Source organism: Plectropomus leopardus, chromosome 15 (genome assembly GCF_008729295.1).
Source record: "Plectropomus leopardus isolate mb chromosome 15, YSFRI_Pleo_2.0, whole genome shotgun sequence".
NCBI classification, from domain to species: Eukaryota; Metazoa; Chordata; class Actinopteri; order Perciformes; family Serranidae; genus Plectropomus; species Plectropomus leopardus.
Window position 1 is genome coordinate 17,543,492 of NC_056477.1, and position 15,501 is coordinate 17,558,992.

Consider the following 15,501-nt stretch of genomic DNA (forward strand, 5'->3'; position numbering starts at 1 on the left):
AGTGTTGGCACACACACATTTATGACATCTGAACAAGCATTTCTATCAACAGTTCACACCAAATGATTCAATAATGTTGACTCAAGCCTTTGTTTTCCTGTAACACAAATATTCCAAAGAACTACAATTACGGAAACACCAAATGCCCGAAAAGCTCTAATGCAGTTGGCAATGGAGGGTACGTGGGAAACAGCTCGAAAAGTCTGTCTCCATATTTTCCATATCACAGAAAATTTTATGCACAACATAGTTTGAACAAAACCAGGAAGCAGAGAAACACTACAGTAGAGTAGATTTTACAAAATAAACTTCAATCAGTCAATGAATTGATCAACCAATTGATCATTTTTTCCAAAAAAAAGACTGTGCAGCCAGGTGAGCCAGTCAGCTCAGACAAATAACCCGGGACCCGGAGGAAGAATCCCCTCAAAGACCAGCTCATCCAAACTATAAATTTAACAGGCCTGCGACACCAAAACATAAGATGATTTAGTCACTTTATTCTGTCCAGCTGGAACCCTCACACAAATACTGCAGCAGTAAGTCAGACTTCAAGAATGAAGGATGACATGGACAAGCCTCCACATTCCTAAAAGCACACTTTTAATATAAATATCAAACAGCTGAATTTCATTGGACACTTTGACATGACTGTTGAGTCTCTTTCTATTGGACAAGCTAAAGGTTTCCATGCCACACCACAATACAAGACAGATATACAAAGAAAGAAAGATAACAACAACAAAAAAATGTCTATTTGCTGCATGATTCAGATCAGCTCCAAAATATAATGGATTCTTTCATTCAACACCCCTCCACCAAGTTTCATGGAAACTGGGCGTGTAGTTATTCCTAAGTCTGCTAACAGACAAACAAACAAACCAAACCAAAAACATAACCTCTCTGGCACAGGTTATAAGACTGTGAGCGTCATCATAGATCCACAAGCAACAAAAGAACAAATATTTCTAAGAAAATAAAGATGCTGTTGTGCAATCCTTTTTTCATTAGTTTAGTGTCCTTAAATGTCTCAAGACAGTTGTAATTATCAACCAGGGCAATATCAGAGCGCTGTATAAAAGCTGATGCTGAGCAGTTAATGTCGAACGAGGGAGCAATTCCCTAAAATCAGCAGTTATGTTCAGTAATATTTTGTCAGCATATATATATGAAGGAACGACCCCATGAAACAAACTTGCTAGCGCTGTTCCTGCTTCTGAAGAAGACTGACAATCGCTGTAAAGTCAGGAGATCCACAATGTGCTGTTTGGCATACAAACTCTTGCAGCCGTGAGCGTACAAAATATAAGAGCAGCCAAGCAGCAGCTGTGCAGGGTTGGATGATTTAGAATAAATAAAAATGTAACTACCATTTAGTGTCAAACATTCCAGCCGCATCATTACCCACAAAACCACAAAACAAAACCAATTGTTCGAATGAGATCACTAATTAAGATAATTAATACAATAAGACATCATTCTTGCTCAGCAACCCCAACAATAAGACTGTAAAAGCACAGAAAAAGTATTTACAATAAGCTCTTAAATCTGTTTTTCCTGATGCTGTTGAACACTTGTCAACTATTGACAGGCTGTAAAAAAAAATGTCAACACACTGTTCCTGTGTCTGCATACAGATGAGCAGCATAAATATTTGAACATGGGCTTCAGGTAAATTATACAAAATTATGCAGCCAAAGTACACAATCTTGCGCACTGGCAATGCCTGTAGTGTATATAGATTATATATAATATGATGTTTGAGTTACAGTATGTCATAGAATGACTGTGAACACTGACAGATGAGAAAATTGGTTTAAGAAAGTGCCATTATGCTAAAGAACTCATTCATTTTGGCATTTAACTTTCACCGTATCACTTCCATGATTTAAACACCAGTTTAGCAATGTTCCAGTTACATTACACCCGATCAAACCTGTTATTAATCTATCATGAATCACACCAATAACAGCTTTAAATAGCACGCTCTTCGTTTACCTCCTCCTGGTTGGAAATACATTTGGCAGGAGCTGGAAGATGTTCAACGTAATCGGAGCAGGTGTGGGTCCTCCGTCTCCTCCTCCTGTGTGCTTGAGAGTCCCATATAATCTTGGCAAACGTTTCCTCACTGCCAGGTCTGTCATTACCCCTCAGAGTCCGCAGCATATGCTCCACTGCTCCAAAGCTAACAGCCCTCCTCAACTGGCGCTGCAGCAGCTTCTTCACAAGCAGACCGTCCTTCGCTGAGACGCCTCTGGAAGTTGTGTTAATACAGCGAAGCTTCTCTACACTGGACCTGTTTCTGTCATCGTCAGTCTGCTCTGCGGAAAACCTCCCCGACCTGAAAACTAACCTCCTGCTGGATTGATTAGAGGGATCTCTGAGGATTAAAACTGGTACTTCTCCAACATAGACACCTTTGCTGATGCTTTCTTGCCTAGATAGATGTTTCTCCACCTCTGATGGTTTATCCAGCTCTACTTGGGACTCCTCTGCGTCCTCCTTTGGGGCACTTTGAGGCTCTGCATGACTGCAGATAGCCTCGGTTATAATACTGTCACTTCCAGGATTCCTAAGAGATCCAGCAGGCTGAAAGTCCCCGGATTTCCTCTTCTTCCTCTGAAAATAGCGGCGACCTTTGCGATCTTTAGATTCAAGGCTCAGTGGCGCTTTCTTGGGGTCGACATAGCATTCCTCTTTAGGGCCTCGAACGCAACCACAGATGTTTCCCATGGCTGGCAGTCATACAGTCTGTTACCCATTGACAGTGCCAAACTCTCAAAAGTGAGCTGGTTTTCAGGCAAAGTATCCAGTGAGCTCCACTTGATCTGAAGAGCCACGATCCCATTGACAGAAAGCCATTTTCCTGCTGTGTGACTAGCACACAATAAACAGTGACAGACAAGCCGGCAGCCAGACAGAAAGCTCGCTCCACTCAGTTGACTCTTTCCTTTCGTTGACTCACAGCAGAGAACTGGTCAGCACCTCTCTCTCTCTCTCTCTTGCCTGCGTGCTCTCTCTTGCGTCTCTCCTCTGACACTGGAATCCTTTCTGACCTTTGAAACATTTCCCCGGCTCTGCTAATCCACAAACACCATAAATGCACACACAGACATGGCCCGTGTGCTTATAGTTTTCAGTGGAGCAAGAATGGCAGACTTGTGGACAGACCTGTTTTGTTCAGGCAAGCCGTCTACACAGTAAACACATGCATGTCGCGGCCGCCTCTTAGGTTTCCTAATATTTGTGTCTGTAATGAGAGGTGGAGGGGAGGACAAACCGCATTTGGATGACAGCTGATGACCACCTATTATGCTGTGAGAAATTTTGGCTCAGCAAGTTTGGCTGCGGGAACCAGACAGAGTTCCAGCCGCTCAGAAAAGGCTTTGAAAAACAGAACAGCGTGGGTCAACGAGAGCGGCAGGAGCAGGGGCAAATCCGAGCTGGAAAACAAAGTGCTTTCACTTTGTCTATTAATCAAGCTACGTACAATGCTGGAGCCAGAGGTGGGGCTTGAGTCCAATGGTTTAAACAAACACTATTATCTGGATAGATCACCAACACGGCAGTTCACAACGGGGCAAACGCTCTGACCAGGAAGTGATTCATCACATAAAACCATCACAATACAACATTGCCTGACGTGTGGCACAAGTCTACTGTAGAGGAATCTTATCAATTCTTTTAACAAAGAGAGAAAAAAGTGTAAATAACATGCCACCACACAGCTCAACTAAAAATAACACTGCACCACTGTCAGACTGCAATATCTGAACGCCAGTGAAGTTTCCCCGAAGGTCAAAGTCACCTGAACGCCAACACAGGTCAAACTACAGTGTACTCATTACTCACACTGAAACCTATCGCCAAACTATCAAATACAGCCAGCATTAGATTATAATGCTTTTTAAACGTGATTTATACAGCCTTACTTTGCACAGGGCTCCAGCGACAATGTTGCTTTTTCAACAGTGAATGAGTGAATTCAGTGAATCATGATTATGTGTTTGTGTACACAACAGGAGACATCACACAGACAGCAACAGTCAATCAGGGCAAAACAAACAAACAAGACAAACAAGAACTGAAAGCCCTGACCACAGCGTACTGCCACTTTGGTGCATTGTCACCATATACACTAAAATAAACATTATTGTTGTCAGCACAGGTTCCATGTGGAAATGTGGAGAGGTCACTATTGTGAAGAATCGTGGCAGCTTTGTGTAATGAAATATACTTCTTATCTGTACCGACATACAATAGATAGCAACTGAAACCCCTTAAAGAGTAACTTTGGTATTTTTTCGTCCCTGTACCCCATGTTTTCGTGTCCAAGTGACTAATAAAGATAACATTTTTTGAACCTGGTCCAGTATTAAGAGAGAGAGCCACAGCGGGCAACAAACGCTGATATGTCATAATTTGGGGCATTTATGGACCAACAATTTATGTCCACTAAAAGTGCTTGTTTTTGTCTCTGACGGGCTTAGATTGTTATTGTAAGTGTCTGACAACATTATAAAAAGGATTCCTACAGAGATCTTTTTTTTTTCTTTACCAGAAATAGCCCCGAATTCGCTATTGCCAAATCCACCAAACTCTCTTTAAATAAACAGTAATTTCAGCGTGTACAGAGCCAGCATATTTTTACATCTAAATGAGTGAATTAAGGGTTTATTTCAACCAAACCAGAGTAAGTGATTTTTGGAAGGGTGGAAAAACGGCCCATGGTGGCTTTTTTGCATTTCATTTTGTCTCTGTTGACCTTGAATTAAAGGTTTTTTACAATTTAAAATGACTGTTTATTTAAATGGAGTCTGGTGAGTTTGGCGACTGTGATTTTGGCCCTGTTTCTGTTTAAACAAAAAGGATCTTACTCTTAAAAAAAAGGTCTTATTTTTATAATCTTGTCACACATGTAAAACAATTGCAACTGTCATTTGAAAAAACAAGCATTTTTAGTGGTAGATTAAACTGATGGTGCATAATTACCCCAAGCGGTTACATCGCAGGCTCTCACTACTGAACCAAATTTAAAGTCAGAAACTTAGACACAGCAACTTGGAAAAAGAGTGTCCAGGTTAAAAAAAAAAAACACCAAGTTACCTCAACTGCTATGAGGCAGAGAATTGAGGTCAAACATAACATAGCATAACATAACACACACCCTGTCAGTACTCTCTCTAATATATACAAAAAAAACGTAGCCTGCAGCAGTAACAAAAGCCTGTGAAATATGTCCTCAAAGCAACCCCAGTCCTTTACACAGGAACTGATCCTGGATCATTTAGTCAGTCATATCAAAACATGTAACATAAAAACATTCCAAACATGTCAATCTGCTGTCAGCTGTGCTTATATAATAAATCAAAATGTGTATTCTGTGACTAAAGCACAACATTTTCTCCTGCCCCCTGAATCAAGAAGAAACAGGCCCATTGCCCTGCTCAAGGGCTTGCGTGAGACTGACAGTAGCAGGTGTTGGCATCATCACAGACGCTACCTGTCAGCGAGTCCAGGCAAAATTATTTTAACTACTTCATCCCAAATTATCCTATTGAGGGCGTTATTCAGGCAGATGCATTCGTGTTCTAATATCACAGAGTAAGTCAGCAATATCTCAATTAAAGCTGCAAGCGTGAGAGACCAGTGCAATATTACTGTCCCTATCCAACCGTTCAGTCATGTGGCATGTGCCAGAGATATTAATAATCCAATGCAAGACAGTCAGAGAGAAGGGAAGAGAGAGAGTCAGTGAGAAGTAGTTCAAGGATGAGGTTTCTGGATTTTGGATAGAAGCTTTGGTCGACACCTGGATACTCCTGGCATGCACACACACTAACCCACTTGACATGATTTGTGTCATGCCAGCTATAAAATGAAAAATATTCCTCTAGAGGATATTTTTGAGAACATTCAGGGGGAAATAAAAACATAGCCTAGGGCACGCAAAACCATCCCAGCTCTCCAAACTGCAAAGCTTAGTCTGACTGATTTGTGCCGCAAGGTAATGCCACAGATCCTAAATCCTCTAAAAAGACAGCAGATTCTGGGAAATACAGATTTTTGTGGATTGCACAGACATAACAAAGGTACTTTAAAGCCATTTCCCACTATATGCAAAAAAATAAGCTGCTTTCCAAATCGCTTACTTTTACTTTTAGTATGTACTGCAGCTGCCCTAACAGACACATGTCAAAACATTGCACCTTGAACTTTGATCCTCTTCCTCATATGGTATGTGATTTAGAACGCAGTCTCATTATAACGTGCATACCAGCTATTGGAGCTACCTGATGTTACCTTATCAAATTACATTATTGCTGAATCCAACGTAAGTTAACAAACTCTGACATCATATATCCCACACAGCAATCACAACATTCAGCATAATGTATGCAGCACAGCTTTGACACCTGCGTGAACCTATTATAAAAGCATTAATCTGGAGGGCATCTGACACGCCATTATGTAACTCAATCCCAAAACATGGCAGCATTTCTGCTGCAATGAAACATTTTTATTCTCATCAAAGACAAAGGTAAATGTTGAAAATCCTCTGTGTCCAAATATGTAACATATCGACATCACATGGGATGTAGAGAGACGGTTTAAAATCAACCGTCCTTATTATTATAAACTCATCACTTACATACAAAACAAGAAAACAAAAGTAAGCAAAAATCCAGTATCTGGGTAGTAAATCATCTTAATATACTGGCAATTAAAAGTGGAGCTTGAGATAACAACACTGACCTGAAAGTGCAGAATTATGGTCCAGATCAATCCCAGGGTCAGTTTTGGATTGCCATCTGTGATGTCGTCATTCCTGATATTCACAAGTTTAACCTGACGACAGGAAACACACAATTAACATATTGCAAATTCACGCTTGAGTTTCTAAATTATGTCCTTCACATTTTACATTCTTTGACATTCATTCAGATCAAGAACAAGATAGCTGTGGTTTGTGTATTTTGGCTCATTTGCCTGTTGTTTAACAAGCACCACAAGGTGGCACAATAGTCATTATATTGTGTGGTGAACACTGTTACCGTAAACATACCAGTGTGAGGTGACAGAGAGGATGAATGATTGCTACTAATTAAATGCTATAAACCTGCTAGGACAATGTTATCTTCCACATATCAGAGTGAAAAATAATGTGCACTCAGTGAATTCATAAGCAAACATGAATCAGAGAGCAGAGTGTGAACACAGTCTTCTATTATTGAGCACCTCATTTATCCCTCCGATGGCAGCCTGATCATCTGTAATAACTGTAATCAATAAGCTGCAGGGGGAGATTTAAGGGAGTCTAAGGAGTTATATTACATTTAATGACTGCAGAGGATTCATGGATGTGTGTGGTATGTGCTACATCTAAAACAAAAGAGCAACTCATTTGTGACCATCTATGATTCCTTTGTCTCAAGCCTTACGTCACATCTGGCTACGGCTCAGCCAGGCTGTGTTCTTCATCACATCCTGAGCTGTGGGGGAGGGGAGGGCAATCAAAGCTCCCCGAAAACCACACTGATGGGATTTGTAGTCAGCACTCCTTAAATGCTGCCATGACTATTTGTGGGAACTAAATTATAATTTTCCCCATGAAAGATGGAAAATGGCTCGAGTCCAACAGTGTGTGATGCTGGAGAACCGGCAGTGTGGAGGTAATCACCACTGAACGAGGCTGTCCCACACAATGTGGCACTGTGTGTCTGAGCCCAGACACTCAGACACAGTGTGCCACTTGCATTCCCAGTTCAATTACATGTGTGCCTTTGTTTGCATTTGTCTGTGTTAGTGGTTGCCAGTGAACAAATCTCTCATAATATGATGCAACTCCCAAGACATGTTGTAGCTGCACACATTAACTAATACATTCAAATTTGCAATTCAGCTGCTATATTGCATTAAAGTGTGAAACTCCTAATTATGTGGACTTTCAGTTGCTTATATAAATCAGTGAGAGGACAGGAAAACACCAACATTTCATTTTCGTTTTTGTTATTACATCACTGTATAATGTAGGGAACTCTGACTGCAGGCTGACTTAAAATTTCTTAAACCAGCAGTCTCAGTGGCTTCAAACATTTTTCCACAGGGGGACCCCTTTTTTATCATTGAGTAAACTGACAACACCTGACTATGTGACATGGTTTATGACTATTTCATAATATATTCAATGCATGCCAATAACAGTGCAGGAAAACTAATAATCTGTACAATTAATGAAAATAGTGAATACAATAACTGCAGGAAGTTTTTGGGAAAAAAAAGTGATATGGATGGATTTCAAGCAAATTATTTCCTGTGAATATTATACTAGAAATTAGTTTTCCAGATGTTTTTAAGAACAACTTTTTCAATTCTCCGTCTGTGTAATCTATTTTTTAAAAGGCTTCTTTTTTGATTGTTTTAAACTGTTTATTTTTCTAGTGTAGGGTGTGACAGTAATTGTGAGGAATCTGCAAATATATCCTGTGAGATTTTTATCAAGTTTATGGCCGTATCAACTTTGTATCTTTAAAATAACAATCCCTCACACTCCAAGAAATCAGGGCCTCTTCACCCCTTGTGAAGCTCTGGCGACTCCTAGTGGGGGTCTGGACCCCTAGGTTGGGAACCAGTGGTCTACACTTTAAAAGGGTCAGGGTTCAACAATAAGGTTTGTCTGATGCCTGTCGCAAGTAAAATAACACAATGGGCAAGTCAGTCTAGCGACTCTTATGAGCTAAAACTCAAGCAAGTATTTCAATGATCCTGGAAACAGGAGATGAATTGGATGAATGTTTGAGGATATGGGGAAAACATCAGCTATGTATTGTGCAAACTGCAGCAACTTTAACAGCAAGGACGATAAAACAGGGGCATGCCAAGTTTCCGAACACAACATTTAAATTCAGTCCTTGTTGTTTTATTTTATTATCCATTTAATAACTGCTAATCAATGAAACAATTTGTGAAGGGGCTAGTAAAAATGACTTTGGGCAAGTAGATTTCTGACCTACCATGCAAGTGAAAAAAAGCACTGCTTTTGAACCGTGTTTATAACAATGTTAGCTTGAATGTATTACAATCAAAAGTGTGACGGAACAAGAGTTTGAGAGTGTGTATGGATTAATGCTTACCTGCCGCCTCTTTAAATAATCCAGTGCTATTTGTACATTCTGGAGCCTGTGGAAGCGCATCCTCCCTCTCTCCCGAGGCTGTGGACATAAAGAGGGAAAAAGGGACCTGTATGGTAATCTAGTTTTCTCAGTATAAGAGGACAACTTTAGAAAAAATGATTAGTAACATGGTGGACACAGGACATGCTTACCCACTTATCTGGTGAGGTAAAGACACACATAAACTCTACCCACAACGAGAGCAGCCATTTTTGCAGGCCTACTCAAAATCTGTGCATATATAGAACATTTTCCACCATTTGCATTCCTAAAAATGTGCTTTTAACGTGTAATAGCAAACCAAGCAACCCCACTTTTTAACACACTCTAACGGCTAAAGTGTACAAAAAAGAATATTAATGCGGTACTTTAGAAACTAAATGTAACTTTTCAAAATGATGCTGCATTGTTCGAGCAAGTATCCAATCTCAAGTGGCAAATGCACGTGGACAGTCGGGGCCACAGCGTGAGGTAATGAAATGGAAAATGCGTTGAAGCCAGGATGCAGCAGCAGCAGAGGACTTGTGCTGCATTCAGCCATATTTCTAAGTTGACAATAGCTGAGAGAAGAGTCCCGCTCATCTCAATAACAAAGCCACAATATTTAATGAACCCGTCTGCCGCAGCTTTCATTCAATGAATCTCATACACTTGTGAATCCCTCTTGAGGCGTCAAAATACCCCCAAAGCAGCAGATGAAAAATGTCCTGATGCTCACGAAGGTTTGGAGCGCTTTGATTTTATGGCTCAATGATGGGCAAAGCTAGTGAGATGGATTTAAAGACCCAAGCTTTATGGGCAATTTTCTTTATCATTTATTGCATCTTTTTAATGCCTCTGCAAGGTCAGTGTGCCAAATTTATTGTTGATGCATGTTCTCAATGTGAGCATAAGGATGCCTGGGTCTTTAGATCATGTGCACATTCCTCTGCGTCATCGGTATCATCTGGTCATGTAAATAAGGATTCTCCTGATCAAAAAAAGCAGCATTATAAAATTTAGAAATCACAAATTTGGCAAAATTGGGAAAAGGAGAAACTCTGTAAGCATATAGAAGCACTACAATATCAGCTAAATCAACTATGTAAATACAAAAAGACAAATCATACAATGGGATTGTTTCTACACTCCTGTTAACTGGCCACAGCATGACTCTGAATTAGTTTGTTAAACGGGGGTGGAGGGGTGAGCCACACGTACCCCCTTATCATCATCCACCGTGTCCTCATGCTGCTCAACTGCACATGCTTCTGTCCCACTCACCAACCGCAATGTCTTCAGAAAATCACGCTCCCTCGGCTTATCACCGAAAAGGCGACACATGGGGGGGGAGAAAGGAAGACATGGACACACACGGCGGCCAAATCAAAAGGGAAGTTAGACAATGGACAGAAACCAGTGAAAGAGAGGAGAACAGAAGAGGAGGAAAGTAGAGGGGGAAACAGGATGTAAACAGAAAACAGACAGTTTCTTAGAGGATGAAAGTTAGTCACACTGAAGAAGGGAGTAACTGCTGGGGCTCCTTGCACAGGAATACATGCAGTTTATATACAGTAAGGGACATCACAGCATGATAACATTAAGGGAATACTTCACCCCCCAAATGACCATTTGTAAATCAATTACTCAGCCTGCGTTCACTAAATTCACAAAGAAACCTTTCTTTTTCTCACATGCCTCTGGTGAACGGAGAGTACAAAAATGGAGAAAATTCTTGAAAAATTGTAGGGGCTAAAAATGTCCATTTACAAGTGCTCACACAACATGTGCAATATATTCCCAGTCTTGTTTATCCAGTTGTTTGCTATGTACTTCTCTGCAAAGCCAGACTACTATTGAAAAAAATGGATTTTTTTTTTACCTCACTAAACACAGGAGCTGCTGGTCTGCTGCCTCGATCTATTAGTTAGTTTGTGTTGTTGTGTGACTTTGGTAAATCCAAACTAACCCTATAAAACAGCAAAGTCACACAATAACGCAACCAACCAATCAAGGCAACTGTAAATCAGCAGCTACTGTTTTTGTCAATTAAGTCTGGTTTCAAAGAGCATTTAGTTGAGCTTCACTTTCCGTTCAGTTTTCTCTGCTTTTAGATTCTTCTTACACACAAGGTGAGAAATCAATGTTTTCTTCAAGATCTCTATGTAACACAGATTAAGTGATTGATATACAAATGGTCATCTGGGGTGAAGTTTTGCTTTAAAGAACCAAGGACTGCACAGACTGTTATCAAAATACTTCAATATAAGGTGAAAGAATGGCATGTTAACAGAGAATGAAAATATACTGCAAATAGCCTGCTGATAACATGCAGCAGCTCAGGAGCTACTGTCTTAGGCCAAAGTTCAACAGCTACACTGTGCAGGTACTGCACGACCCCAGGGAGATGAGGATCCTAAAAAAATCCTTTCTCTTCATTTAAACCTTGCACTTTTGCATTTCAGTTTGCAGAAAATATGTGCCTTCAAGAAGCCACTGTTGCCATATTTTACCATTAAATAAAACAAATTTGAGTAGTTTATTTCTACATTTTCGACAAACAAAATTAGATTATACAAGATTACAAGATTAAGCACAATTTCCACAATCCTCATTTTAATTCTTGGTTGAATAACAGCTGAAAGTAACCTTCTGGGCACCTGGTTTAACACTGAAAAAGTAAATTTTCACTTTCATATTTGCAATTTTTTTTGGTTACTTAGCATCTCAAAAATTTTGAAAACAAACAGGTTCTAGTTTTGACAGAGTAACTGTTGCAGTGATCACCCCGGCTGTGTTTTAAACACCATAACAGCACAACTTCCTGCACTGATAAGAAACACTGCTCATGATTATAATATAACTTCATGACAATGCAGTTATATATATATATATATAAACAATGTCAAATTTTCACGTTGGCTATGTGTCAGATGCACTAATGTTTTTCTTTTGAGTGTTAAAACTCGCAAAAGGGCGTTCTCAAAAAGACATGACATGAATTTTATGCACGGAAGTGCAGCAGTGTTTATCTCGTGACAGAATTCAGGCACAGTTGTGCACCGCAGAGGACCTAGAGGAATTTTACTTACAAAAGGTTGATTAACTTCTTATGCAATTGTGCTATTTCAATTCATTTCTCCAGTGGAAACAAGCACAAGAAACAAATAGCAAGTCAAAATTTGATTTACAATTTCATGTACAAGCTGATACATTGATGCTGTGTCTACATACATACTGGATGCATGTAGCCTGTATGGTTTTTTTATGCTTCTAGTTTATTTAACTTTCTCTAACATAGATGAAACTATTTGGAGCTGTGCTTTTGGGTTTTACCGCAGCTTCTGACGTCATTTACCACTGTATTCCTCTTTCCAAGCTCAAATGTTCTGGTTAGCTCTTGCTTTGGCAACGGGGATTCAAATAAGGAATACAGAGTAAAGGTAGCCTTTGGCAGTTAGTGCGTTAAAAAAGCTAGTTAGCAAGTTAAATTTTGTTAATGAATAAACTGCCAAGAGCTCGGCTGAAACTCAAGTGGGCACAAGACAGCTAGTTTTGCTTCTTGCTAGCTTTTGGTTGACGTTTTGTTGACTGAAAACAACAACCTTTCTTTATATACAACTCAAAAATGTTACTATTTGAGCAATACTACTGCTACTGTGGCACAAAACGCCCCGTCTCTCAGTGTATTTAAAACCATATGTAAAGCAAAGCATACTGTACCACCCTAATTCATATTACTTACATGTAACAGCACAACATAACTAATCACGATAATGAGCAAATCAATTTCATAGAAATCCCAGTCTTTTTGATATGTTCGAAAACTAACATAAAACTGACAAAAAATGTGATTTCACTGAGTGGGGTTTGGTGGATGCAAAACCGCAGCAGATCTGATTACAGACCATCAAATCCCAGGATTCCCTCCTGCCATCAGTTACGTAAGTGAGAGGGAGAAAGAGCGAGTGCATCAGTCATGCAAAGGTTGCTCCACGGTGAGAGGAATAGATTTCTCACTCTCCTCATTGGTGTGTAATTACAGTCTAAATGTTTTGTGATATCATGAGACTGATTATGAAACATATCCACATGTACAAAAACATCATCAGTGTTTCATAACTTTGTTTTGAGATCATATCTCTTTCAGAAACACTGACTGTGAGAATTAAGAGAACAGAAAAACATTAACTCACCAATGTGTCTCCTGACAAAACCTCCAGCAGCGAGATCAGGTTATGTCCATCTCGTAAGTCTTCATACAGGTCATTTATATGCTTTCGTACCTACGGGCAAGAGGAAAAAAAAGCAAAATGTGGGTAAATATTTAACAAAACTGTTCACAAAAGACTGTTCATAGTTATGCAATTACTGTTCATGCACATTTATTTGCATTGCTTTGAAATTTCTGACTGAATAGTTGACATGGCAAAACTAAACTTACTGCCTATGTTTCCCTCCCAATCATTTCTGTGGTCAGTTTCAGTTTAAGTCCAGTTTTAGAAGCCATGCTTTACACTGATTTCAGGACAGCCAAAAAGCACTGTCAGACACAACAATCCCCAATAAATTGAATTAATGTGACATTATACACACAGGATATCAATGTGACACCTTATCTAAGCACTTGAGGGAGGCACTTAACAACTCCGGTACCAGGCTTTCTCCTTCCAGCAGGCCCATCTCTCCTTCCTGTCCTAAATACCGTGCCTCTGAAATCACCCTGCTGCCCGCTGACCCGCTTTCACACAGGGCTTTCAGCACTGTAATCCCAGATAGTGGCCACAGCTGTGGAGCCAAAATAGACTTGCACCCTTGTGTTATTGGGTCAACAATGCAGATCCCAAACTATTACTCAGCACCTCTGATATTTCCTGAAAACTAACATTCAATAAGTTAAAGAGAGGCCTGAAATCTGGTTGTCAACAAGAGATAAAATGCAAATATTCAAATTAAACCATAAACTTAAGTACAACAGGTTCAAACAACCACAGTATTGTCTACACACACATGTGGCCGTTAGTCTTTGCACCTTCATTGTATGTGTCATGTTTTATTGCAGAGATAAAGACATTATTTCTTTCATTCTTCTGATAGGCCTTTTCACAGAAGACATTTTGACATGTCACAGTAGGAAAAGTACAGGTGTAAATAATGAAAATAACAGTGAATGAACTCCATTTAGCTGCTTTGATTTCAGGGTCCTGGTATTGTGCATGCTGGCTCACTCTCACTGGTACTCTTGAATACAACATTAGTAACAGCTGTGTTTTTCCTACTATGATCAGCCAAAATGTTGGCTGTTAAAAAAAGGTCTATTGTGACAAAGTTTACATAATGTGAAATAATGTGAGCTGTCACAGGTACTTCCTTCAGGCAGAGAAGACACAAGAAGCTCACAAGGGCCTCATGCATCCCTCTAAGGATTCTCTTAGTGGAAAGTATAAAATACATTCCTGTTAAAAAAAAAAACACACCAAGGAGCATAAAAGCAGCAATCAGCACTGTTCCAGAGGACGTACCGTCTTCCATAAAGATTGACCCTTAAATTGATCCTTCAGGACAGGTTTATTGCCCACACCACACTTAAAGGTGACAATAAAAGAACACAAAAACCCCCTCAGGAGCAAAACTATAAATGCCACATGGTTAGGAGGAGAAAAGAGTGGCCCAGAGTGTCCTGTAATAGCTTGAGTCTGTTGAGATAGTGGCATTTTTTTTTGCACTTTGAGAAAGAAAGGCAAGGGTTTGAGCAGGAGGTCACACAAGCCCAAGATGCATACTAAAGACATTAGCTGCCAGCAAGAAAGCTGTACCACGAAAATCGTTACAGGCCGAACCTCCAACAAAGATGTTGTTACTACTATTCTAGGGATCTATTAAGGATGAAATCTGATCTACTCTAGGGATGAAAAGAATGAATTTTTTATTAAATTTATGAACTGATAAATTCATGCGATACTGGGAAAGCTGGATTGTATATGTGACCTCACAAAACGATCACTGAATACTGACCATCACTGCCATAACTAGATACACACTGTTAACGTGGCTAAACACTGCATGTGCCGCACACCACTGCTGTCTATTTTTCAGAGCATACAGTGAACTTCTACTCATGTCAATATGGTATGGAAATTAAAATGCGTAGACTAGATAGTCTTGCTTGAAGTTATATATATAGTTTATGTGATTTTTGGAGGTCACATCATGTTGCATTTGCAAGACTGGACTTCCTCAGAACTCTCCTTGCTGAGTAAGTGCAAAAACGACTCAAATTCTATCACTGCTTCTGTTGCTCATTTTGGTCACTGATTTTATTTAAGTTTGGGAATTTCTGGATCTTAAA

The 15,501-nt window shown here is 39.8% G+C and overlaps 1 protein-coding gene across 20 annotated transcripts in view; it reads right to left on the minus strand.

Annotated features, from left to right (window-relative positions):
- dst (dystonin) overlaps window positions 1-15,501 on the minus strand; it is a 120,013-nt gene that overhangs the window by 85,001 nt on the left and 19,511 nt on the right. For 12 of the 20 annotated variants that reach the window (XM_042502023.1, XM_042502016.1, XM_042502021.1 and 9 more), the window contains 4 exons: window positions 13,349-13,438; window positions 10,374-10,472; window positions 9,135-9,212; window positions 6,757-6,849 (listed from right to left, as the gene is read on the minus strand). In XM_042502023.1, the coding sequence (XP_042357957.1) occupies window positions 6,757-6,849; window positions 9,135-9,212; window positions 10,374-10,472; window positions 13,349-13,438 (360 nt within the window). Of the gene's footprint in view, window positions 1-1,998; window positions 2,469-6,756; window positions 6,850-9,134; window positions 9,213-10,373; window positions 10,473-13,348; window positions 13,439-15,501 lie in introns of those variants that run through there. The other 8 variants (XM_042502032.1, XM_042502033.1, XM_042502024.1 and 5 more) reach the window with 3 other exon arrangements.